Source organism: Mesitornis unicolor, unplaced genomic scaffold, assembly GCF_000695765.1.
Source record: "Mesitornis unicolor isolate BGI_N332 unplaced genomic scaffold, ASM69576v1 scaffold9389, whole genome shotgun sequence".
Taxonomy (NCBI): Eukaryota; Metazoa; Chordata; class Aves; order Mesitornithiformes; family Mesitornithidae; genus Mesitornis; species Mesitornis unicolor.
Genome location: NW_010209320.1, coordinates 38,837 through 66,589, shown reverse-complemented (window position 1 = coordinate 66,589; position 27,753 = coordinate 38,837). Strand labels below are relative to the sequence as shown.

At 40.3% G+C, this 27,753-nt stretch overlaps 1 protein-coding gene across 1 annotated transcript in view; it reads right to left on the bottom strand.

Annotated features, from left to right (window-relative positions):
- The window catches only part of SPECC1 (sperm antigen with calponin homology and coiled-coil domains 1), a 58,156-nt gene that overhangs the window by 1,409 nt on the left and 28,994 nt on the right, over positions 1 to 27,753 (bottom strand). The window contains exons 6-11 of the mRNA XM_010192845.1: positions 22,124 to 22,269; positions 21,811 to 21,911; positions 20,446 to 20,527; positions 17,734 to 17,884; positions 16,840 to 16,942; positions 897 to 1,013 (exon numbers count right to left, since the gene is read on the bottom strand). Coding sequence (XP_010191147.1) covers positions 897 to 1,013; positions 16,840 to 16,942; positions 17,734 to 17,884; positions 20,446 to 20,527; positions 21,811 to 21,911; positions 22,124 to 22,269 — 700 coding nt within the window. The remainder of the gene's footprint in view (positions 1 to 896; positions 1,014 to 16,839; positions 16,943 to 17,733; positions 17,885 to 20,445; positions 20,528 to 21,810; positions 21,912 to 22,123; positions 22,270 to 27,753) is intronic.

The following is a 27,753-nucleotide window of genomic DNA, read 5'->3' as shown; positions in this document are numbered from 1 at the left end:
TTCCTGTATATAATTCTTACTGTAATAGATAATAGGTCTCTGAAGTAAATGGAGGGGAGATCTCATTCATGTTTATAAATATTTAAAGGGTGAGTGTCACGAGGATGGAGCCAGGCTCTTCTCGGTGACAAACAATGATAGGACAAGGGGTAATGGGCACAAGCTGGAACACAGGAGGTTCCACTTCAATTGGAGAAGACACTTCTTCTCAGTGAGGGTGACAGAGCCCTGGCCCAGGCTGCCCAGAGAGGTTGTGGAGTCTCCTTCTCTGCAGACATTCAAAACCCGCCTGGACGCCTTCCTGTGCAACCTCATCTGGGTGTTCCTGCTCCGGCAGGGGGATTGGACTGGATGAGCTTTGGAGGTCCCTTCCAATCCCTAACATTCTGTGATTCTGTGTTTCTGTGTAAATCCACGTTCCTCCCCTTTGTGAGGCTCTTAACATATCTGGAGTGTCAGCACATGGTCTGACTTTTAGTTACGTTGCTGTCCAAGTAGTTCAATGAATGATCTGTCTGCTGACTGATCCAGCACTTTGAACGTGTGCTGCTAACTCAGGAGTCCAGAAATGCTTTAGCCTTTCAACATGGATCCTGTCTTCATGTTTCTCCGCAGCATTCACCAGATTCAGGCAACATGTCACTAACTCTTTATTCAGCAGTCCCCGCATTTCCCTCTGGAGCTCACTGTTGGTTTCCTTCCCCTTTTCATCCAGTCTGCACGCTTTGTAAGTTCTCAACCAACACTTGTCTCTTACTGTTGCTCCCATCTACTTATTTTGCATCAATCAAGATCAAGATCTTACAACACTGTCTCTCCACCACATAGCCACCAAAATGGATAATGTTCGTGGTGCATTCTGCAAATGGTGTAGGAGCAGGTACAACAAAACTTACTTTATCCTGGCTGTTGAGCTCCTGGTAAGGAATATGTGCAGGCAAATACGTGTGCAGGAGAGCGCAGAAGGCCAGCCCATCACTCCAGCTGCTGCTGAAGTTGGTAATATCAATATTCTGTAAGAGAAAACATGAACCATCCCTGAATAGGGCTACACACACAGATAAAAAAGCCCCAAACTCCAAACAATAGTTTTTATGCAGTCATGAAACAAAAACTCATTAAGTATTAAAGGAACATAGGTTTACATTTTACATTTTCCATTCTCTCCTTTATTACGCCAAATAGGAAGATACCAAGTAGGATGGCAATTTTCAAAGTCCTGCATAAGGGATTATTAAGGAGTTAAATGATTTTCACACCAAGCCCCAAAGAGAGACTCTCTCCAATGCTTTCTGGAAGGTGAGAAATACCACGTGCAGCACGTGCTGCAGTTACAGTTCTCCTGTGCTAGCAAGAGGAAGGACTTTATCTGGTCCCTTCAATTACAGAATGGCAGAAATATGACTTCTCCAGCACCTACAACAGAAGTAATCAGTATTTTAAAATGGTGTTTTGCAATTGATTTCACACTTCCTTGTCTCAGGATGTGTAAGGGATGGATCTGTAGAACAAGGAGGCAGTGTAATCAGTGTATTTGACCGCTGTTATCTTTCTGATATTACACAGCAGATACGTGCTTTAATGAGAACCATGTGATTAAAAATTACAACTTGATTCAGCCCTTTATCAAAAGTGATATCAAACTGATGAAATACTAACACAGTGCTCAAGTCCTAAATAAAGAATGTGTGTACTTTTATGAGGGAGGGAGGCTTAAACTTGGCAACAGCAATGGCTGAATGGGCAGCTTTCCAACAACTGGGCAGATGTGGGCAGATGTGCCCAGTTTGCAGTCATTTCCACAAATGCATGTCTGCATTCTCGTATTCTTTATTAATGCAGCATCTTTCATCTGCACCTCACAGAGTACTTAACAAAAGGCAGATAAAGAATGGGAAGTCTGAGATAGAGAATTTAATAATTCACAAAACAAGCCGTAAGTAGTTGAGGAGAGAACAGAGGTTTCCTGATGCTCACCTACTACCACAGCCACTGACAAATAAATGTGGGAGGGTCACTGGTAACAAGGACAAGAAAGAAGTCTTTACAGAACAGAAACAAATAGAAATCTTTAAGCATCATCTTCACACATTTCCTAACGTGACAACAAGGCTGAGTTTGCTCAAGGAAGCAATGATTCAGGGGTATGGATATATTAATAAACACCCAACAGAAACCCCAGAGCTGAGCTAGAAAAATCTCTGCTGTGTCTGCAGCAACCCTGTAACCACTGCCACCATAAACAGTCTAATACGCTTGGAGTCTCTTCCTTCCCCATGTTGCTAGATGATGGAATTATTCTTTGCTAGTTTTAGCTTTACCAGCTAAAAAAAATCCCCAGTGAACTAAGAGACACTGCTTAGAGAAGTACCAGCTGCTGGAGCATGACAGGCTCCAGGACACGATGGTACTGCACCATCCCTCGCACTACAGCAGCGTGGAGCCACCCTCACATGACTCTTTGCAGCCACATCTTCCTGCGTGCTGAACTCCAACTCAGACTCTGCCACTTCATTTTCTTTATTTAGCTATATTCTGGTTTCTTGCAAGATTCCCCAAAAGACACAGCTTTTACTGTATCTCTCAAACAAAAGCTAATGCGGACACACTAAAATCCAGACAGGAAGTATTTTAGCATATGCTCTTCACTTACGATGCCTCACTGATTAGTTGGTCCAACCTGGACTTTGTCCAGTCAGATGGGATTCCAGATTAGTAGTAAGTGTCCATAACCAAACATGACTCAAATTGAAGCAGTACAAAATATTTCAGTTTTAAATACTCTGGCTGTAATAAAACTACAAATCTAATGGGCTCAGAAAAGCAGGCCCTCAGCAGCAGACATTACCGCACCAGCCACCACATTGTATTTTGCTCTATTAACATTTGTTAATGGAGATTTTAAAAAGTGACGTAGCGGCTGAGTACCATCACAAGAAAAAGTGTTTTAAAAAGCTGTCTTGGCTTTGCCTAATCCATCGAGTCACACCCTGGAAGTTCAACTTTGTGTTACAGAATTGGCTGAAGCCGGATTACTCTGCTTTCTTGATGTTTCAAACAAATTAGTTACTATTTATCAACCCGCAGTTAGTGGGAAAGGAACAACTGCCAATATTACTGAGGCCGATGTATTCTATCAGCAAATGGCCTAAAATATTCTCATTTGATATTGTATGATAGAAATGGACAATTGAGCTTGTCCCCCGCCTCTGCCAAAGGCCATGGAAACAGGAACAAACAAAGCCTTAGTTAAGCAACAGAAGTAGACAAACAGCAAGAAATGTTTGCATGGAAACATCATATCCTACCCTCAATTTCATGATGCTGTTACAAGAGAAAGAGACAGGAGATACCAGCGCAGCATCAGTTCAATAATTTTACTCACCTTTGTAGTTTTAACTATACTTAAAACTCTTCTCCTCCTCCCATCTAACAATACCTACAAATAAGAAATGCTAATGCCTACAATAAAATCGAAACTGGGTTCAAAAATCCTCACATCTCCAACAGCTTTCTCCAGCCACTCATTTGCAGTAATTCTTGGATCCATGTCTTACATACAAGCAAAAGTTCAAGGAAAGGGTTCTGCTGACAGCATTTAAACCACAGATTGGATATACTGCAAAATGGTATGTCATGATCAACAGAGAAATCAAACACAAATCTGAATTTTTGTCCTAAATACAAATCCAAAATGAACGTCTGAAGGTTCAGCTCAACTGTTCAGTTAGTAGCACAACAACAAACACTCAGACATGCTCAAAACCACTTAGTTGCCATTTTCACATCCAACAACCATCAGTGAATTGTGGGTTTTTTTCCTCCGAACAAATGCATTTCCATTTCATACCATTTCATGATATAAACCCCTTTCTGGCATTTCATCTTGGATTCTGTATTAACTACTTCTCAATTTGGGATAGAAGAACATTGTAAATGAAAAGCAATCTTCTGTGTTTTGCTGCACTGCAACTTTAGTTGCAATAACTCTCCACCACACCACACAAGAGGAATTAAGTTGAAATAGAGGCACTCTGATTTCTTGGAAGATCTCAGGCTGTGCTGAAAAAGGAAAAAAAAAGGAAAAAGGGAAAAAAAAAGGAAAAAGGTGAAAAAAAAAAGGAAAAGGGGGAAAAAAGGAAAAGGGAAAAAAAGGAAAAAGGTGAAAAAAAAGGAAAAAGGGAAAAAAAAAGGAAACGGGGAAAAAAAAGGAAACGGGGAAAAAAGGAAACGGGGAAAAAAGGAAACGGGGAAAAAGGAAAAAAAAAGAAAACAATGTAGGGAATGAACACCTTGGAAAATATTCACTGCTCTTGATTATTTTGGCAGTGGAACCTGTCCCAGTCTTTCTGCCACACCTCTCTATTACTCAACACATAGGCCACGAATATGTGTGAGCTATTTGTGTACACGCTGGTTGTTAATGTACACTATAAATAATTGGGGAGGTGGAGTTGAAAATCTTGAAAAGTTGAAAGGCCAGAAGAGGGGTCTGATTACAGCACGATGACATAACCATCTTTACATACCCTGCACAGAGTGGCAAAAGGGAGCATGGGAAGATGTGAGGGTATGGAGTTTGCTGGGACAGTGGTAGAGGACTGTGCAGATCATAGAGGTGTCCAGACTAAACCATTTCCAGTGTAGTTCCCAGGCTTCTTGCAGTGAAAATAGTTCTTTCACTTCAAACGAAAGCTCATGGGTGAACTACACATGCACTGGGAATATTAACAGACTGGGATCTGGAAGCACACCAGCAGGCACTGAAAGTACCAAAATACCCAGTATGGTTTGTTTCTATGAATATTAAAGTACCTGACATTAAGCAAAGTAAAAAAAAATCAGAAGCCAGGCAATGTTATTTAGAGAGCAAGTGTATTATCTATCATATTAGAGTCAGGCCGAGTGTAAAAGACACTAAACACCTGCAAGTCATTAACCTTAGCCCCCCACGCCAGGAACAGGACCTTTGCTTGCAGATAACAGAGCGCTACGAGAGCCACAGTAAAGACACACAGGGAAATCTGTGTGATCTGTTCTCTCTCAAAACAACTTCTTGTTTATCTGAGGAAAAAACAACCACCCCATTAGATTTCACCAGATCTTGGACTCTAAGTCTTCAGTAAAAAGCAACAATCACATCACACGCTCTTTGTTACAGCCTGAGTATTTATACTGACACAAGATAATCCTGCTACACAAATGTTACTGTGCCCACAGCAATGGCTCTCGGAGTCATGATTTTCTCTACAAGACTCAGAATTATACACTAGAGAAGAAAGCATGCAATAAATATGACCTTAGTACCATTCTTCCCACCGTCCTCCCTGGCATACAGCATGGTCTCCTACCTCTCAGAAGTCACTGGCACACCCAGAACACGAACGAGTGGCTAATTATTGAGGCTCAGCCCATACTGAACATAAACTTAAATACTGAAGACAGAACTAGTTAAAAGAATTACAGTGAATATACAAATGGGAATTGCCTTGTTTTCAATAGCAGCTCCCTTTTAACTGGCTCAGCTTTCTGCAGCCCTTCCTGCGTATCACTAAGGAGAGACTCGTATCTCCTCCACAGACCAAGAGTCTTCCTGCTCAGTGTTTTCACGTGGGTATATTTAGACACATGTGGCTGATGAAAAAGAGGTTCCTGCTCAGACATCTCTGCAAATCTGAACTTTCTAATGCAAAATCTGATCAAGGTACCTTGAAAGGCAACTCCCACAGATTACCTCCACCCAACCATCTTTAACAACAGCTGCATGAAACTGCAAATCTATTTTGGATCCATTACACCCTAATTGGTGGGGGACATGGGGGACACACAGCCACAGAGGTTCTATCCCAGGAAGCACATAAGCTTCAAGCTCTGGATATTCATGTTACTACTTCCTAAGAAGCAATGTGAGTGCAGACGGGCTCCTCTGAGCATGACCTAACCTTCTGAGCAAACAAAGCACTCCATCTAAAAAGCTCCAGCAAAACAAAGATATAAAATATCTGAGCAATCTACTGGAAATATGGGAGAATTAGAAGTGTGGTCGGGTCCAGTTAACACAGATGAAAGGCATGAATGCCTAAAATTAAAGACTGTCTGGATTCTTCTGTAATTGCAGGGTGCACCCAGATGACTTGGACAATTGCACACAGCTATTTTCAATGGGGAGCTGCAAGTCTGAAGAGATTTTGCATATCACGGTCAATCTACTGCCAGGAACCTTTCTGAATTCTCTTACACATCTTTTTCTCTTAAGTGGAATACACAATAAAGTAATGCATCTTGGTTAAAAAAAAAAATCCAGAATAACTTGTGGAACAGCAATACTGTTTATTGTATAGAGATTAAGTGGCTAGCCAAGATTGGGAAGGAAGCCAAACGACCTTCTATCCTCCAGGCTGTATTAATATCCCTGGTTCAAATGGTTCAGGCAGCTGCAGTCTCCATACAAACTGTTAACTTTTCATCAAAATGTTGTTTCTATCCCCATCATCCATACTTCTAATGCTTCTACCAGCCACGTCAGTAATGGCTGTGAATACACAAGTATGAAGCAACATAGCTCAGATAACATAAAACGTGATGTGAAAATGCTGTTAAATTATATAATTACAGCACAGTGAAATAAGGAAGTGGTGCCAGCTCTTTAAAGGTTATCCCATTTACTACATTCTTTTTTTATAAAGAAACTCCATTTCCCATCACATTCCTAGGTTCTGTTTGCTCTGCTCCACTGCTGCCATCATAATTTGCTTCTCTAAGTGTGAATTAATGAGCTTTCTTAGCATAGAGAAGACATTTGAAAGAGAGCTTATGACTATATATTTTTGCAAAAGCACCAGTTGACTACAGTAGTCACATAGAGCAGGGGCATTTAAAAAGAGGAAATTTAACGAGCGTATTGTCATGCAACCTACACAAAGACTTCTCACCTCCCAACTATTTTAGTCTCTCAAAAAGAGTGTGAAGACAAAAGAAAGTCAGGCAAGTCCCATTTTCTTCATTACCTTTCCTAGTTGAGTCCGACTGGCAAGAATAGGTAGCACAATGCTCTCTAAAGCTCTGTGCTCAAAACAAGCTCATCAGACAGGAGTTATCTCAGAAGAATCATTCCGAGCAAATGGTAAAGCCATTCTAAAGTGATCTGTGCACTCTTCGAGCTCAGCTCCTTCTTCATTAGGTACTGAGGAGGTCCATGGCCTCTACAAGCCAGCTTAGTTCTGGTATTTTGATTACAAAATAGATGCGCTGCTGCTATAGCTAAGGTTACAATAAGAACAAAAAATTAATGTAGTACCAAATGGCAGATATTTATGTTAATATGTGATAAAGTAATTATGTGACCTCCCATTTCCTCTGCTTGCAAGGTGAAAAACAGTTAGAGCTGACATTAAAGTCATTGCTGTAACTACACATATGAGTAACTTCCCTAATGAGCCAAATAGCATCCATTTATGCCCATCACATCGATTGCTCCCAGTGCTGTGTGGCCTGGCAAACGTTTCACCATATTGTCTTTGCTTTTTTTAGGTTTTATTTGCATTTTAATATATAAAGACTGACTTTTAAAAATGAAAACGAATTCTGGTGAACAAGGCTTGAGAGCTGGCACAGTGCACACAACACACAGTGAGTGTATTTGAACCTTTCCAGCAAATAATAGGAGTTCTTTTGAATGCTAATTACCCCACGACAACATCCTCATTACTACAAGTCATTTACTTCAAAGGTCTCACTAAAGGCTAGTAAAGCAACAAGGTTTTTTTTACCTATTCCTCATTTTGAGTCTTAATTTATCACTTTGTACACCAGCTACCACTTGAACGAGAGAGAGAGAACGTACAACACTGAGCTCACAGGGAGCTGGCTTTTTATTACATGAACACACAGGACCAAATGAGAGCTGGCAGACGCAGAAGCAACTTTCTGGGTATCTCTAGGCCACTTGAGAGATGAGGTAATGGTGACAAAAGATATATTATATCAAGTGTGACTGGTACTTCTGTAATTTACACCCCTGTCACACTCGGCGAGTGGGGAAAACAAGTGTGAGTTGTATCTGGAGAGGCAGAGGTAGATTACCCAGCAAGACCAGGAACTAACAAATTCTCACAGCCATAATCCCATTAGACTTCATGAGATCTTATTTTTACTGTGCATCTCTTTCCAGCTCTTCTGTATAAATTACACTTGTTACACTCACCTGCCGATAGCCAACACCCTGCTTGCTACACAGCTAACACTTCCTTTAAATTCCTCACCACCTCGTCTAAATGACAGCACTGCTGAACGCCACAGAGAAGCCACGGGTTGGGCTGTGCTACTTCATTCCCAAGGCTGCAAGAGGGAAAAGGCAGCAGCACAGCTCCAAGGACCACACAGATACTCTGGGGAAGGGGGAGGAAGCAGCTCCCCTCTGTGTCCAAGACAGCAGCACAGCTCCTTCCTGCCTGCAGCCCTGGTGCAGAATTGCTAATGACCACACTGGCTGCTGCCACAGTTATTTCTAATTATCTCTATTGAGTTCAGACATTATCCATGTCCTGGAATTCCTGGGCAGAAGGGGAGGCTGCAGACTACAGCAGGCTCCCGGTAAAGGGTGGAGATGGGGTGGGGAGAGGTCTCAGCAGCAAAGGACAACCATGGCACAGGCAGCAGAGCTCAGCCCTCTCCCCAGTTAAATTCAGTTTGGAGCTGTTCCAGCTGGTGACCAATCAATTCAGTGTTTTCACTGATTGTCACTGCATCCAGGCAACACAAGGGAAACGTCTTGGACTTTGGGATGGATAGAATGTAAATGCTATTTTTAAAATTACCCAGCAGGATAGAAAGTTATGCATGAGAGAGCTGCATGGGCGTTTATTTTATCCCTCCAATCAAGAGACTTGTATTTGTTTATAGGATAAAGCCCCTTATGTGAAAAAAGGTAGAACTTGGCTCTTGTTATTTGGCTACACTGGAAGAGCACGTTTACACGTTGGCATCCCTGTGAACGGAGCTTGCACATTGGTAATCAACTTGATTATTCCCAACGTGCCACAATTTGGCTGCTGCATTTATTTTCCAGACCCAACCCTGGGTCCAGCTGGGACATACAGAGAAACTGCATGCACCATAAGTGGTTTTATTTAGAAAAAGAAAACACTTATTCTGGAAAAGTAAGTGGGAATACCTTGAAATTGTAAGCCTGTTCTTTCATGAATTAAAAACTCTCAAGATAACCTTTTTTATCAGAGCACCCTTCCAATATTACTGAAATTCATCATCATCCCATAATATGATATGATAAGATACAATATGATAATCTGTATTTTACAGCTAGGGAAATCAAGACAATGGTATTATGCAAGACTGCCAAGGTCACAAAGATGATACAAAGCAGACTTGGGAGCAAAATTCCTGACCTATTTATTGTCAATTTTTATTCAAACACAGGTTAATTCCTTCTATCTCAATAGCTATTACCAAGATTTCCTTCAAATTTTGCATAAGTAGGTGAAGTCTCCCTGAAGTCAACATCTTCCTCTTCTGCACAAATCAGCAAAACACAAAGAGGGCCAGTGATTTCACCCACTTCTCAGAAACTCACAGAACACACTAATAACTTCCTGGGAAAACCCCATTGCACATATGTCGTACTTCTAAATGTCAAAATACTGCAAGTACCATGGATGCAGAGCTCTTAGTAACGTGCACCTCCTCATACCAGGAGGGGTATGTTAGCATATGGTACTTCACAGTAAGTGTCACTGGTCATCAGAGAAGAACTTTGCTGCATTAATGGTATTGGTAAATACTAAAAGTCAGCTTTTTGCTGCTTACTCAGCGGGCTCTGGCACACAGGTTAGTATAGCAGCAGGGAAATCTTCCCAGTCCTTCCTAGAAGAGACGAGACTCTGCCATGATTCCGCTTCGAACGAATGGACGGCTGCCATTTCAATCTGGAAAGGTTTTGTTCAGTGTTTTTCTTCACCCACATCACACAAACTGGGAGCTATCTGTTTTGCTGCTGATTTTCAACACACAAGACCACAGCACTGTGGGAATCCAGCCTTTCCGGGGTGCACATAATCTGTGTGTAACAGCACACGGGATTTATCTCCAGTCCTTGTTGCTTGAAAGGCCTCACTTGGAAAGGCAGCCAGAAAACCTGCACATCTACTGCTCTATGTTACTGCTGAATTACAGAATGCCACAGCTTACCTAGTCCTCATCACCAGTGAAATATTTATAGACAGAAATCTGGTTAATGTTGACATACAATGGAGAGATTGATACAATTTGGTAACACTAAAACAGCTTTACACTACCTGCTGATACAAACACAAAATGTAACAGAGAAAAGGGTAAGAGAATCACTTCCATACCCAAGTACACATCTTATGAATAAGAAAAAACTGAGTTCTTCTCTGTATTTTTTTAAGGACAGTGCCCAGCTGTGCTGGGATTCTCAAGGCTTTAAAACTAAGCTCCACTACATTATTGTCAAAGGAAGCATTTGACCGACAGTTTTAGGAGCCAAGTCCCAGGAATTACAACCTGCGCAGGTTCAGGGGTTGATTCCTGGTTTTGTCCCATTTGGCTCTTTGATTCTTTACTGCAACTGCCAGCCCGAGCACCAGTCCTGAGAACTGCGGCAGCATTTGCAATCGAGTCTCTGCTCGCTCTCCGTGGTCCAAGACGGTGCAGAACTGAAGCGTGAGACAAAGCGCCCGGTTGAGACTTAAAAAAGATTGAGACAGTAGTTCCTTAAGTAGAAAGATAATGTCAGCTACCCACGCTAATGACGTACCAAAAAATAACAGACTTCTTGCTTCTAAATATAACTCTGTTTTCAGAATGAGGAACAAACCAACAAATGCAGACATGCTAATGTACAACTGGCCATGGAGGAGCTTTGGGATCTCCTGTAAAACAAATCCCTCCAACCTGCAGCCCCAGGAATACGCCTGCTTGATGCATCAGCAGCCAAAGACTGTCACCCCTAATAAGAATGTATTGGTCCCATGACCACTTGATCAAAGGAAATATGTTATGTCCTCATCAGCCTATCCACATTTGTATATCTTTGGGCCACACTTAATCTGTGCTGGATCTCATCCAGACAGCAAACGAGTCAAAAAAATATGAGAAAGCAGGGGATAATATCATGAAATAGGGCTTGAGAACAAAGAGGAAACAGAAGAAATACTGTCTAGTACAAAAAGAAAAGGAATGCAAACTCCTGTGAGAAAAAGAAAGCCACAAATTCATAAACAAAAAGCTAGTATTAGTCTGAGTTTAAATTGAGTACAAAAGGATAAAAAGCTTTATATTACATCCACTGCCAAACCACTAGTCAACCAGTCTCTTGCTGTAATTACTTGACAAACAGCAAATACTGCAACAGCCTTTCTTTTTCTCCCTAAGCTTTTGCATCTTTGCTACATGAAGAATGCAGTACTGTGCCGAGACACCAAGTTTTACATGGTCTGATACACCAGTTTTATGCTTCTACTAGTGAGAGAATTCAGAATTAAACTGAATGACTTTTAGGTTATGTTCAGAACTAATTCGCTCCAGTTTCCGTCTCTCAAGGCTGGAATAGCTGTAATAGCAGGAATACTTCAGAGTAGGTTTTTCTCCTTCATATTGAATAGCTGAGGCACTATACAGGAACACTTTTATTAATATATACAGCAAAGACAGAAGTTGATGTAGGTAGTCTCCTCTCAATGCCAATCTGTGTTTCTGAAAACTATTAGAGGTTGCAGTCTCTGTGACGATATTTCATCAGAGCCCTAAAACTAACTGTGTTTTAAGAAAAGGAAGCTTCAAAAAAACAGTTCATAACTTTTCAGGCAAATATTCAGAATGGCTGGGCATATCAATATTAATATTTTGCTAATTTAGACTAAACAACACAATGTAGAGAGTATCACTCTAAAAATAGTTCATAAACCTAAACATACTTTATAAAACTACGCAGCACCCCTGGGACCTACCGCAAAGTCAAATAAATCCAAATAAGGCATGCAAACAAATAAATAATTTTCTTCTAGCTTTGCTCATAGCTGCTAATGTATTTTATGCAAAATAAATCTAAGGAATTATTTTCTCCAGAAACTACTTGTATGACATGAAAGCTACTGGTCAGTAGTTTCTGTTGAGATTCCTCCAGGTGGGATGTAATCAGATCTGAGGCTGCTCCTGCAAAAATCAGTAAGACCAATACCAACTTAACAGCCATCTCCTATTGGTGTCAGTGCTGATGGGGAGCACTGCCTTGATCCATCAGCTGGTGTAGTGACCATAGTCAGGGAGATGATACAATGCAATGGCTTCAATTCACAGGATGGGAATGTATGAAATATAAAAATCTTCAGAGGTACAGCTGCCATTTCCCTTTGTCGGTTTTAGAACAGTCCTTGTCTCCTCCTATTTAGCATTCCTTTACTTAAGACAACCGCACAGATAGCTTTACTATAAAAGATGGTGGTTCTTCAATGAGTAGATCCCAAATAGGTCCTGTTAAACCAAATATAACTTTGGTAAAAAGAATAACCATGATTGTGCATTGGAGAATAGTAGCTCTCAGATTCTTTTTACCTCTGTGCCTTAGGATGGATGCATAGTGGTTGGAAAAACATGAAGACAGTTCTTTTAAATGCTACCACGTTAATGAAAATGGTTAAATTCCCTCCCCACTCTGGAAAGGGTGTATGTGGCAAAAACAACAATCCTCAGCTCTAACGATGATGGGTTAAGTGCCTCTTGATGTTCTGTGTTTTCACAATACATCTGTGGATAGTAATAGACTTAATCTAGAGAGGTTTGGCCCCATGACAAGTGGTTTCCACAAAGAGCAAACAGAACTGGGGCACTTTAACACCACAGTCACTAATGATATGATTATGGAAGGTGATAATGCTGCAAGAATGACTCTCGGGAGCTTCCAGGAGTTACAACTGACAGGAACAGAGCATATTAGAGAAGAGGCACCAAATTTCTACTTCATATTTTTGCTATGATGCACAATCTTTTTAAACAGATGAAAAAAAACCCACAAGACAACAGAGAAAAAGCTATTTTAACATAAATCACTTACTCTCAGCAGGCTTTGTGGTTTAAAGGACTTGTGGTAATTGAGTTCCAGAGCCACAAAAGCAGTTCTCAAGCCTGCTCATATCATCACCCTACATTATACATCATGATGTCAACAAATTCAGAGAGGCTGGAGGAGCAGTCTGTGTATGTCTGGCAAAAGATACCATGCACCAGTGCACAGTTCTTATAGAGAACCTTACATTAGATTAAGGTTGGGGTTTTTTTAAGCTGGAGATTTTCCTTAAGGAAATTTTACCCAAAGCCACTGAGCCCAAAGCCATATTTCACTACAATTCTTTTAACTGTTGAGATTTTTTTTAGCATTTCCTCTGCACAGTTATTCGGCATTGATGCCATGTAACATTCACCTAAGCATTGAAATATTGAATTGAAATCACATGGTCAATCATGCCACAGTTTATGCAATCTCATTTTCATATTCTTTCCTCTTAGTCATTAAGCTGAACTTCCACTTTATGATTCTACTGATTCTATTTTCGTGTCCTAAATAATTACTCTTTCAGCGTTCATATATATTTGATATAAAATATCTGTTTAAATAGGAATCTGAGAAATGACATAGCAGATTAGAGACACATAGATGCTTTCATGTTTCCCCTCAGTTACTGTAAACTTATGCAATTCCTTTTTAAAAAACAAACAAACAAACAAACAAAACCCTCCAGGCCACTATTAATTTGTGTTGCACTTCTCAACTGCCTCCAGTATCCCTCTCTTGTTTTATGAGATTGCCTCCTGAGGAACACACTGAAGTTCAAAGCCAGGGAATATTCCCACTGTAGTCAATGCAAGGATACATGCCAGGAGCAGGATATACATTTCTATCTATAGTATAAGCCTTGCATGGATTAAAGCCTTTAAAAAGTGGAGTCTTGTGTGCTGGTCCCTAGGTCTTATCCCCAGATGCTCTCCTAGGTCATTAATCCAGCTTTCCTCAGGGAATCCAGGTCACGGGTAGTAGCTGCTACTGAGGGAATCAGTTTTTCTAATCTATTTTGTTCATACTGTTTAACGAAATCTGGTATCTTCACAATCGAAACAGAAAGGAATCTCCCTCCTCCTCACCAGCTCAGATCAGGAACTGTTAGCAGACCTCAAAGGCAGTGTGTTTTGCCACTGAAAAAAGAAGTTAGGCAGCCAAGCAGCAGGTCTTTTATTCTCTCATTCTGCTGTGTCACAGAGCTGAAAACTGTTTCAGTTCTGTTTCCCAACTGTTTTCAAAGTTACCTGTGGTTCTGGGCTTCACATTAGAAGGAACATTAGAGAGTATACTGGGATTTGCACAGATAGTATCCTTGTCTGTGGGGCATCACGTACGGAAAAGAAATCATGCACATCACCAGTCCATTACCTCATTCCCGCCATTGCAGTGGCTAAGGCAGGAAGGAGGATGACGTTCTTCACTCCAGCTCTTTGTACTCAAAAATGACAAAAACTCCCTGTGGAGCTTAATATCAGCCTTATTGTAAGAGTGCGAGGGTCTGGGAAAAGCAAGTTCAAGAAGAGTTAGTGAATGCACCGCAGAGCACAATGGGAATGAGAATCTGAGGAAGCATGTCCAAAAGATAATGCCTCTAAATGAAGCAGTGAAGATAGAGAGGCAAGGCTCTCACCATAAATCAATACAGTGTTTGTCTTTTGGTTCATCTGACTTTAATTTCTGCCCCGAGATCTTACCCTCTGGGTAATAAGGCGCCACACCACAACACAGTCTGAACTTCTCAGTCTCCTAGATTACGTAGTGTTTGTCAGTGCTTTACCTGCTTGATCTCAAAAACTGCTGAAAATTCATTCTGCTGCTTTAGAAACAAGACGGCCATCAACAGAACAAGAGCCTCATCAGAGCTGGAACCAATACAGCAAAGCTTTTTCTGAAGCATCGTCTGGACAGTCACATAGCAACAGCACTCCAGCAGCCATATATAAAAGCAAAGACTTCCCCTGCCCTCTGAAGCATGGACGTGCTTTCCTCCAAAGACTAATACTAAAAGGAAAAACAAATAGACCCGGATTGCCCTGCATACCTCCTGGGTGGCCTGCTATCTGATACACAGTTAGCTCCACTACTTGGGTACACCACACGAAAACAAGACTCCTTTCCTATTCTATCACAGAAGGATTACTTGTCACTCTTGGTTCCAGTCTGGTACCGACAGAATCAGGACAAGCCTCTGTATTTGCAAAGCCACATAATAACTTTTAAAAGGAACACATTTGGTCCTACTTGGGTATGATCAGAGAATGAAAACTACAGGCTCAGAGAACACTTCTAACAGTGAACTCAGACTGTTAGAAGTGGAGGAAGCTCACCATATGTGCATTTGAAACAAAAAAGGACAACACTGTCAGAAGAAAGCGTTACTCAAGAGAAGTGCTTGCTGGCTTAACAGAAGTTAGACTTGGAATAGTTGTATTTCATGAATCATTTTCTGAGGACTGGATGGGAATGTTTCCCCACACCTTCAAATCCAAGGCCAGGAGAATTTCAGCAGATGAGATATAAAATAAATCAACACAACATAAAGCATACAACTTCAGAGGACAGCACTGTTGCCTTTGAGGCAGCACCACAGGACTGAAGACCAAACGCTAACCCTGGCTTTATTCTTTCTAAGGTACTCTAAAGTTAAGAGCTTTCTCCAATACCTGTCCTTCTGCGACAATTGTGCAAGCCAGGTGAACGTGCCAGTGCTAAGAAATGACACTAAGACTTTCACAGATCAGTTTACTTAAAGGGAAAGCTACTGTCTTTTCTTCCAAAGTCCTGCCCCCTGCAGCTAAAGCTTCATAAAGAGCTGGTTGTGAAGAAAAAAAATATTTTATTATTTACTTTAAAAGATGGACTCTGCTTTTATTAAAGACTTGCTCCAGGGTGCATATCATGTGGCGATAACTGCTTTTGTCTTCTGCTCTAAGTAACAAACAATATTATTCTTAAGAAAGAAAAATCTCAACATCATATCAAACCAAGACAACCCTGCACACCCAGCCTATATCACAGGACGAACTGTTGTCTACAACTGCTTTCTACAGCTCCGCTACAAGCGGAGCCAAAAGGCCTAACTCAACTGCATCCAAACATAAGCCAGAGCTTGAGAAGCAACGGAATGGCCACACAAGAACTGGACAAACCATTATGCCTGTTTAAACAGTGAAAGTCCCTCTGCAAAGAAATTAGATGTTCTCAAGCAGGCAAAACTTGCTTTGTAAAATTCTAACAAACTGCAGCTGATTAGAAAAAGCTGTGTCTCAAGCTGCAAACTTCATTTGGTCAAGGCCACACATAGAAATATTTCTTTGGTTTTACAGAAATGACCAGCAAAAACACTCTCACAATAGCACATCGCCTATAGAAAAAAATATTAGAACGTAATTCCAAAAATTTATGCCAAATTGAAGCTGCTGCGTAGATGCACTCTCTCACCATCAGCGACCTTTGACACAGCAAAGAGATTTATACATTTGAGATTTATCTTATTTATCTTTATTTTTTAGAAAATATATTAAAAATTTATATTTTTATGTATATTTTAATAAAATATTTATCTTTATTTTATTTGAGATTTATACATTAATTACTTACACCAATGTAACATTGCAGTGTTAAAGAAATCTGAAGGAAGAGGATGGAAACAACCAGTAGAAGTAAACATGCAAAAACCAGCAGACAAACACACATTTTTCTTTGAAGTGACATTGCTTACTGCACACGTACAGGTGTTATTTCCTTACCTGGTAACCTTCAGTCTTCTTTTGGCACCATTTCAACAGAGCATTCCTTTTTGAACCACCATACTCCCGAGCCAGGGCTGCCAGTGGGTCCTTCCTCTCCACGCTAATCCAGGGAAGCATACAGGAGAAGAAGATAAATACGCTTAGTTTCTTATTTTTTTACCAGCGTGTAAATAATATCTGTATGACAAAGCAGATTGGCAGCAGAAAACCTAAATGGAAAATAAACTGCAATAGCTTTCAGAGCTTGCATTCTGTATTTGCCTTTAGATGAGACAAATACAGCTGGTATCACTGCATGCAAATAAATCAAAACTAGCACTTAGGGTGTACAGTTGAAAGAAACTATCAAAAGAATCAGTAACACCAAATCCATCATCAACTGAGCTGCTGCAGAACAAGTTCTTGAATAAACTGAAAATCCTGGAAGCTGTATTGCAGTCAAAGCCTAGAGGACAGTTAAATCAAAACACCCCTATTTTCTCCACCCTACAGCTTCTACTGTTGGAAATAACGGTGGAGATCAGAGGAAAATACGTATGGTTTTTTTCAAGACAGAAGAAAATTATGTGTCTGGTTTTCTCTTGGATCTCAAAGACCACTGACCTCTGACCACTCATACATCCTGGAATTCTTGTATCCAACTGAGTGGCTCCTGAAAACTTGCTGTCCTCATTTTGTCATGACTGCTCATTTTACAGATAATTGTGGTTATTATAATCTGAATTTTTATATTTAAATCTGACACAGTCTGGTAATTCTGGACCAGACAGACTAGCCAGCAGAGTTTTCCCTGGAGGCAGGGGTCCACCAGTCTAAATTATTCATCTTGGTGCCAGGTAATGCTGTTCATCTTTCCAGTGTGCTGTTTTTCCCAGAAAACTGATGTGGTACCTGAGTTTGCTTTGGGGTTTCAAGCTGCTGGGGGTAGAGGTAAGCATTCTGCTGCTGAAGGCCATAGGGGGTTTGCTCAGGGACTCCAGGGAGGGGCTTTTACGGAGGTAATGGTCTGGTTTCAGCTCTTCATTTCTCCCCTTCAGAAGGTCTGTGGGAATTAAAAAAGAGCTGTCAGTTTGCAGCCTGAGGAATTTGATTAATCACTGTCCTGCCACCCAGCACACAATATGTAGTCTGTTGTTTTGATTCTAAACAAATGTACTCATTTGTTCATTAAACACACATGGGGCTAGGAAACCTTGAGCAGATTAGAGGTGATCATAACAAGGAACGGCTTTGATGATTTCAACAGTACAGACTGCCTGGTTTCCTGTGATTGATACTCCTGCTGGGGGGTAGGGGCCTCAGGTGAATGAAGGGAAATACCAAAATCTACAGTCTTAAGGGTTCAAAAGTCGATCAGCACATATCTTCACCAGATGACTGACCAGCCCTACTACAATAATTTCTTTTCTGCCATTAGCAGATGTGTAACAGGCAAGCCTCTCGTCACCTGAATATAACCTATCGCAAGGAGCAGTAAAAAGCACTTCTTATCACATGATAATACATAACAGGACTTTGGAAGTCTCAGTATATTCATAGCAGATGCATCTATACTTTCATTACACATTACATATTTTATAATATATATCTTATACGTGTGTATATGTATATAAACAAAAAATAATCAACAAAATTAGTAGCCATAGAATCCAATGTTGACAGGTTTTTGAAGAGAAGCCAAAGAGATCATAGATACTAAATTGTCTCTCAATATAATCTCCTCAAATTTTCATAGTTTCAAATTATTAAAAATTTGCAACGTGATTAAGGAAAATCACATTCTGTTAGCAGTACCTGTCTGCACTATTCAAAGGAACCGTGCAGTTGCCGACTTGAATTATACAGTAGTGCCTGAAGCGGCGCAAGTTAATAGTATCCAGTTTTGTACTCTGAGTGCCACTGGCTTGAGTAATAGACTTCCTTTGACTTATTTCTGGCTGCTAGAAACTCCAGGACAGAACTAGTAAATCTCCATTTCTAACTGAAAAGATCATAGCCAAAGATCAGCACTCTCTGCAGAGTAATCCGTTCTCCTCTCCAACGATGTAACGTTTGGGTCATATTAAGGACACGACAGAACCCTGCTGTGATACTGTTCAGATGGAACCAGCCAGAAGATTATTATTATGGAGACTACTTCACTCTGAATTTCCTTGGGGATAATTTTTAATTCACTGTTGTTTGCATAGGGTTTGGATCAACTGCCTTCTAGGATTATTTAGATTGGAACCAGAGCTATTACAACTTTATAGTGAGTAAAGCCTTTGCTATGGATTATTGGAACTAAATTAAACCCAGGTACAAAACCAAGCTGTAAATACAGGAACTTGTTAGATAAGCAACCATAAATTTTTACCATATGAAGGCTTATAAAGTATCTGTTGATTTCAACAGATTTTCACAGAACAATTGTCTATGGGTAATAATAGCAATTATCCATGGCTTGAAGTGGTACATTTATTATTAAGGATTGGCATTGTATTACACAGTTCACAGATTACTTTACTGTAAACTGGTAGATATTAAAAAGGTCTCAAGTTCTGTTTAGGATCACTGTATACTCATACAAGACATTTTCTGGAAACCAAGTGATACAAATAAGTAAGCTCTGTTTTAGTGATAACTTCTGTTTGCTTAGCATTTACTTGTGCGGGAGAAGCCAGCAGCACAGACAAGATGTTATTTGTTTACGCTGCCATTTATACTATAACCTATTTTGTTGTTCAGATCCAGTATCTCTTCATCTTTGAATGATGGAAAGGGAAGTTTAGCAGATTATTTGAAGAGTGTAAAAATGAAGACAGGTTCTAATTTCTCTCCTCTACTATCAAAATAGTGCAGAAAATCCAGCCTACCAATGAAGAAGTTGTGACTGAATTTTTTTGTCGCTCCCTGGAGTTTCACTGAGGTTTCACTACAGGACTATAATATTTCATCTGTCCTTAAAAATTCAATAATCTGTTGTTACTAGCTTTGATTCCAATGCAACAACTACATTCAGGACTAGATAATCAAAATAAAGGGCCCTAGAGAAAATGGGAAACAAACACTGGTAGAAGAGAATATTAAATGACAAGAGAACAAAAGGAAAGTGTGAAATAAAAACAAACGCATCTCTTGAGAGCTCTCAAAACAAACTATTTTGAGCCCAAATATGACTGCTCCTAAAACAGTTACATGGATATCTGAAATGTTTGATGTATTTCAAATGAAGCTCAATTTAAAAACAAATAAACCCTCAGAAGACAGTGCTTTGGGCTTGTTCCAGATACATAGATGTGGAACAAAATCCAATCCTCTCCAGTTCCACAGCATGGATTAGAGAGGTGCCACGAATACTTTAGAATAAAGAAGGCAAGTTTGTATTGGCAAAGCATAATAAATCTGCTATTTTTTTAGTTTTCTAAGGCTACGAACAAGATGGGAATGGAAACGTGGCAAAATTAATAAGCTCTCTAAAACAAAGACTCTGAAGGCACTTTTTCATGCTTCCTTTGACCATACGAGAAGAGGAAAAATGGCCCAGGCAGAGGCCAACAGTTAATGACAGACAAACTTCTGCTAGTAAAAGGAACCAACACTTGTACACTTACAGCAACTTACCTGCAAGAGGAAGGTCTGAAAGATCTGTGTGTCTGGAAACACCCTTGCTGGCTGGCTTGGCGTTATTATAAACAGAATGTCTCTGTGAAACAAACATACAAGAGACAAATAAAAAATAGCCATGGTGCTTAAATAGGCAAGCAGAACGAAGGTAAGTTTCTGCCCTCTCACGATCACAAAGCAGCCAGAGGGATACAGAAAGCTTTCAACAAGGTATCAGCTGTATGTAGAGCTGGATAAATGGTTGTGAAAAATAAAAGGACAAAGGGGCAATATTTTTAACTAGTAATGTATCGGTTCCTGAACTATACCACATTTCTATTTGCATCTTTTTTTCTCTTGCCAAGCATAATCTAGCGTCACAAACCCAAAGTAAGAATGCCTCCTCCTAATGCTGCCTCTGTCCACAGCACCCTGAATCCTAAGTCAGAAGGATTCTTGTGTCTGCAGCCCCAGCACCAGTTTTTAGCATTAATACCCCATCCTCAGCCAGTTATTAACAGAAGGTTCCCAAAGCTCTGTTTAATCCCATTCTTTAAACTTCTTTTGCTGATTCTTTGAAAGAACTATGTGAGCACATTTCCTAAGTAGTCTTTCAAAGTAACTTCATTCTTCACTCACCTAAACACCTTAGCCTCAGTTAGTTTTTTTACCCAGATTCAGAAGGGAATATCCTGTTTTAAGTCCAGTGACCACCAAGTCAAAAGCCATATAATGGCTTCTCTAGCCTAGAAAGGTCAACAGTCTGATAGTTTGCCACCTTCAACATATGTTGAAACCAGGAAGCATGGTGCATTTGCTTCTTCATCATTTAAAAAAAAGCAGTATTTCCAATAACATTGCATCACCGATTTGAAAATAGCTAATAGAAGTCAAGTGACTGGTGCAGTGACATAAGTACTACATTCCAGGACAATTATATTTCTGTAGGAAAAAAAAACCTGCAAGAGCTCTTCATTCAGCACTGTATGAACTTACTGGATAACTGGAAGCATACAGCTTAGAAACTTATTATCCCTTGTCTCTCAACTCACATGCCAGCTGCCTAGTTTAGTTCGATGTTTCTTGAAACTCACTCCCAATAATCGAAACCTGTTTTCTGGTCAACAGTGATTAAAGTTCAGAATTGTATTCCAAAGAGTTCACATCCGTTCACTGAGACCTCTAAACTGAAGTCAAAGACAAATTCACTTTGATCCTTTTTGTTAGTACTAGAGCATTTGATGTTTCACAGCAAATAAACAGATGAGTTTCCCCTTCCCCTTGTCAACATATGCATGGTGGTGTGCTGAAGCTATGTCATGCTGTAGCAAACACTGTATGTATTCATTTTAAAACTGCAAGGATGGAAAGAACTCCTTGTACCTGCATGGGGGAAACAGCAGCTGCTGGGGCTGTCCTCACTGGAATTCCACTTAGAGGGCTCCTGGGGACCTTGTGAACTGTGATATTTTGTCCAGTGCTACCTGCAAGGAAAAAATGTGGATACATTTGCACTTAAAACTCAAATAGCTCCCTCTTGTCAGAACAGGGAACCACTGCTGTAGTGACATTCCACAGGTAGTATTTATGTACCAAGCACTGACAGAAAATATGCATTAAGCAGCAAGAAGCAGCATAAAATGGCAAAAATTACTTGTTAGAAAAAAAAATACTATGAAATACAGTGTTCAAATACCTGAGCATCCTAAGTCAAATGATTTTATCAGCGACTTCACAGTGGCTGCAGATTCTGACGGTGTGGGAGATGCTCTGCTAATGCAGACTCCTTGCCAGCGGTTGGTTGTATCTGCCTCTAGAGATTCTACCTCTTCAGCTGTCAGCCTGCAAAGCAGAAACCAGACCAGAGTCAGGGGCAACAGGAAGTGCAAGCAGAGATTTAAGGTCTTTATATGTAGTATGGCGAATCCAACGATGCATATCTTTTATTGTAATGCCCAGAAGATGACCACTCATTAGAATGGTCATTTTCTTTCCTTAGAGTGCCTGGCAAACATCAAATCATTGAATCTAACAATCTTTGCTGCATTGTTAACCATATCATCCCCACTCCCCATCCTCACACAGGATGGAGCATTATAATAGAAAAAAAGCAGTTTGATGAGCCTTGTGAGTAATCGTCAATAATTACCTGAAGGTGGGCTTTCAATACAGCACAAGGGCCAAGGGGCTACTGTGGTCCTCAGTGTATAATGAGGAAAGTAACCAAAGAGAAAGATGTTATTTTACACTTTATGTTTTCAATTGGCATGACCACTGTTGGAGTAATTGTTACCAGTTAAAATGTCATAATTTAAAATAGAGTAAGTAATTGGACAGGATTCAGATAAGAGCTGTAATAATTAAACCAGAAAACACAGTTCATAATAAAAAACTTTGGAAACTCAACTCTTACAGCTTACATCTGCTGAACAAGTAAACCCTCGATCGCAATCCATAAGCAGTTATATGGAGAATAAAAAACTGTTAAGTGCTTCATTCTAGCAGCCACAAGAATACCAAAATTCAATGGCTGGAATAAAGATAGACAAACTCAAAATAGAAATAAGGATCATATTTAAACAGGAAAGATCATTAAGTTTCTCCATTGAAAATAAATTTTGAAGTCAAGATTAGGTGCTAGACTTGCAGGAATTAGTACAGGAAAGTCCACAGCTGTGTTAAACAGCAAATGCAATCATACAGTGTAACTGTTGCTTCTAGTCATGCATTTTATGGATCTGGCTGACATTGCTTAGCACTGACACTGTACTTACCTGGTAGCTCTCTGGCAGACTTCGAGTGCAATTACCTAGCTTTAGTTTAGAAAAGCTGTAATTAGATAACAAAGTCTAGTCATGTAAAAAGAGAGTATTTACACATTACTTTCCTGATCTCCTAGCTGCTTAATAAATGCGTGCTGATCTACAGGTTCTGAGGTATCACTGCTTTCCTCTAGTTTTAAATACAGTAGGAACCAAGAGCCATGTGAATGCAAAACCAGAAATTACTTCATAAGAAGGTTGGAGGACTTAATCTGGAAAATGTCAATAGGTTTGAACAACTTTTGTTGAGCTAAAAATAAAAGTCAGAGTCTTTTTCTTTCCCTTTTGGCATCACAGTCTATAAAACGCAAGGGGCTAAAGGATGTCAGTAAATAAAAGAATAAGAGTGACTCATGTTTCTATTTTTGGCAGAGCTTAAGGAGGTGCTGTCTTTAAGCGGACATTGGCTATTTCTTTGCTAATTCATTCAAGCTCCTTGTGTGCCAGAGGAGCCTGCGGAGGCAGATGGCTGGAGAAAAAGCCATTTCAGTTCCCTTCTCCATTTAATCCAATAAGGAGAAAAGGCAGATCGGATAAGATTCACTGAGTTCTGATGGAACACTAAGTTCTACCCTTCACTTTTTCTTCTATGGCTTCATAAAGCATGAACAACACATCAACAGGTGATAGCATCTTGCCCTGAAGTTATACAAAAGCACAAAAGCTAAAGGAGTTGTGCTTCAAGAAAAGTATGGAGGAAGGATAGATTTCTCCCTCAGCATACCAAGCCACTCAATGCAATTCATTACACTTTCAAGAATTAAATAGGCCATGATGCAAGAGTTCCATTTAGTTATCCAGGTAATGAGGGTACACACAAGGTTTGTGGACTATTATCAGAGTAAGAAAGGAACAGTAAATGTCTGTAGCCCAACTGGCAAACCTTGAGACTAAAACAAGACAGAGGTATGCTCCAGGCAGCCATCACTTCATTGGCTAGGATTCAACTCTGAGAACAGCTCAAACATCACAGACTAATCTCCTCACTTTAGCCTTTGATTGCAAAAGGATACAAACATATTAAATAAAGTTAGAGGAACTAGACCAGCCCCTATGCCGTGCCACAGAAAAGTCCACTGCAAAATCACACGCCATTATTCTGTCATACAGAGTAATTAGGAAGATAAAAGTACTGGAGCTACTGCCGGTTCCAATTTTGTTAGGATGCTTCCTGTAGTCTTAAGTTTGTATATTCGTAACAGGCTTCTAATGCACCCTGAAACAACCTCCTAAATTACACACAATCACATCAGATAATTGAGGCTGCTCATGCTGCAAACCTTGGCATGAAACATAGGAAGAATAGTGCTGAGACCCATTAGCTTCAACTAAAATTACACATGCCAGCCAACAAGCAATGGAGTTATGAAACTTGGCGAGTACCTTCCATTTTTAAAGAGAAATATCTATATGATAAGGGGATGCAGGTACGTATACATACACGTATGGGTTTCTTAATAGAGAACCAGAAGAGTAAGAGTGCATCTTGCAATAGCAAGCTAATTCAGGAGGACAGTATAGGAGAACATGACTTAGACTAATGGCAAGCCATAAATTCAAGCTAAAAATTACTCTTTGTGCACAGAATATTCTCAGCTTAGTATAGCTTAGGCCATCCAAGAAGACTAAGCAAGCTCTGCTACAAAAAGGATGGATTTGAACAAAATGTCATCTCCTGCTGTATGCTTGCCTTGAAACAAGAATGAATGGTTTACACAGATAAATGCTGCAAGTGCAGCTGGCTTACGTGGAGCAGCTCCAGGAGGAAGCAGAGCACTTTAGCCACAAAGGAATTAAAACGCACACTCCTTCTCACAAAACCACTGTCTAGTTTCATTCATTCATTGGTGAGAGAAGTAGATGCAGTGAGCTTTTCTCTAACGACCAGAGCTGGTCTCCTTGTTTTCTGGGTTTGGAATATGTTGACAACAGACCACCACCAAGTTTTTCTGTACTTAATGTACAGATTTTGGCAACAGCAGCCTTCAGGTGGCCTAGGACCACAGAACCATTTTTTCACAAGTAATTACTCTGCAGTCTAGTTTTTGACACAGTTCCTGTCATTGTTGTAAATCCTCCTGAACTCCAAGGGACACAAAGGAGAGACACATAGCTACTGATGCACAGAACAGAAGAGAGGCCAAGGGCAGGCAGCAGACAATTCCAGACACTTAAACATTTATTTGGCACTTCAGTATATATTTCTTAAACATAGAAACCAACATTCAACAGCTGCCAGCACAGAAAAGAAAGGCAACACAAGTGTGCATATATGCATACACTCCAGTAGCACGGCACAAAGGTGAAGGCCATGCCAAAGCCAGGACATCCCGCAGAATTCTCTACTGGCTCAGCCTGCTCTGAGACCAGGCCCTTGCTAGGTCTTCACATCCAGGAGGAAAGGACGGGAATCCCACGGCCAAAACATGAAATTCCAGTCCTGGAGTGAATCCTGATGAGCTCCTGGTAGAGATGGTGACTTCCAAGTTTCTCCTTAGTATCCAAGTAAAGCTCTCTCCAGGCGTCTCCAGTTGCAAAGCTGAACTTGTGCAAGTTCTCCCTGATCATACGCTTCACCTGAGTTAAGGGCACAAGAAAGACTCCTTTCTGAGAGGATATTTACTAGGAGTTTGATATCTTAATTTCTTTTCCTTCTGAACTCTCCATCTGCACTTCTCAAAGCCAGGACAAACCTCACGTGGGACGTTCTCTGTGAAAGTCATAGCAGGACATGCTCCTTGGACATCACCCTGCTTCCTAACACACACAGTCAGACATGCCACCCAGTGGTGAGCGCCTTGTCAGTACAGTTATTAAAAAACTGAAACCAAAGCAGCTGACACCAAAAGGTAACTGTGCATTTCTATTCACTTTTCCTGCTGGTTTCAGTAGCCTAGTACTTGAGTTAGTGTGTGTACGTACACATACATGTACTTAGACACACGCACATACATCTATGAATATAACACTATATGGAGAACTCATAATGTGTATGCACATTAAGTTTTAAAAATTAGACATACACTGTGCTTTTTTTTTTTTTGCTTAAGCTTAAATAGCATCTTTGAATTTCTGATTCAGGGCAAATACCCCCATCCCTCCAAAAAAAGCCTTCAGTTATTTCAGTTCCTCAAATCTTTGTGATGACTTCTTATGGCGTAGTTGGCTTTAGACTAATTCAAAAATATTTCCACCTCATGGAGTCTTCTGAAGAGAGAAGCCTTCTGAAACAAATAAATAGGCTTTTGGCCATGGGGAGGACGTGGACCTGAGCAGGATTCACACTTTGCAAAACACTTGGCTTTTGTAGAACAATAAAAAACTGGAAGTGCTTTCTTGAATTGAAACTTCCCTTTTTCAGCTGCAAGTTGAAGGTATGTCCTGAAGAGTCTCATAGGCCTGGCTATGCATCCATTCAAGGCTGTGTTAGCTGGTAGAGATCAGGCACCTATGGAGATACAGACAACAATCAGGGCAGTTATACCAAGCAATACAATGCTCACCCTGAGGTACAGCTATTTACAGTTGATCATCCCATCATCACTAAATAAAGGAGAGACATCAGAAAAATGCTGATGTGTGTTGCTAGGACAGTTAAAGGAGTACCTTAACACTCCACTAACTCAGCTTCTGGATGTGATGAGCAAACAATACAAAATACAAAAAAAAAATCTATGTTGCTCAGATAGGAAGAAATCAAGTATTTAAAGCCAAGGAACCAATTTCAAAGGACAGGGATGACAGTGTTCCTGGCTTTCCTCTCCTATAATCATTTAGGACTGTTCATTCAAGGTGGGTACATGAACGTGTCCAGGCAACTAGAGCTGCTCTACCTCAGTCAAGAGGTTTCAGGGTTTTTACACCAAAGAGGATGGAATAATCTCCATCTGGTGTCAAAAAGACCTGAACCAACTCTGAGAAGTCACTAACTAGAGCAAACAATAGCATCAAGGACCCTGCTCTGACATTGTGGTTTGCTTATATTCAGTGAGAGCAGAACAAATTATCTGTAAGACAGAACAGCTGCAAAACACAGGCACACATGAGCAGCACATCAGCACATACAGACTGACAGCAGGGTTTAAGACACAGAGTAACAAGCTTATTTCCAGGAGAAAAAGCATGTAACACTGCCATGCTGTGGCATTTGAAACTTCAGAAGGAAGAACAGAAGCAAATTAGTGGGATACATCACAATCTTCATGTTAGGCTTCCGATTGAAGATTTGGTTAATTATTTTATTATTCCAAGAAGTTGCTCATTTAATCACAGATATAATTTTCATGTTTTCCAAGTACTACTCCCAGCCCAACAGTCTTGCCTCCATGTTCTTGGTTCAAGGCACAAAATGTTACAGTGCCAAAATAATTATGAGAACTTCAAGGGAAAGCGTCAAAGCAAGACCTTTGAAACTTTCACTACTGCTAAACAGTGCATTGCCAGAAAGGCTTGGAAAAGGGTGTGTAATGAAGCCAGAAAGGGCTGCCCATAATTTGGGTACTTT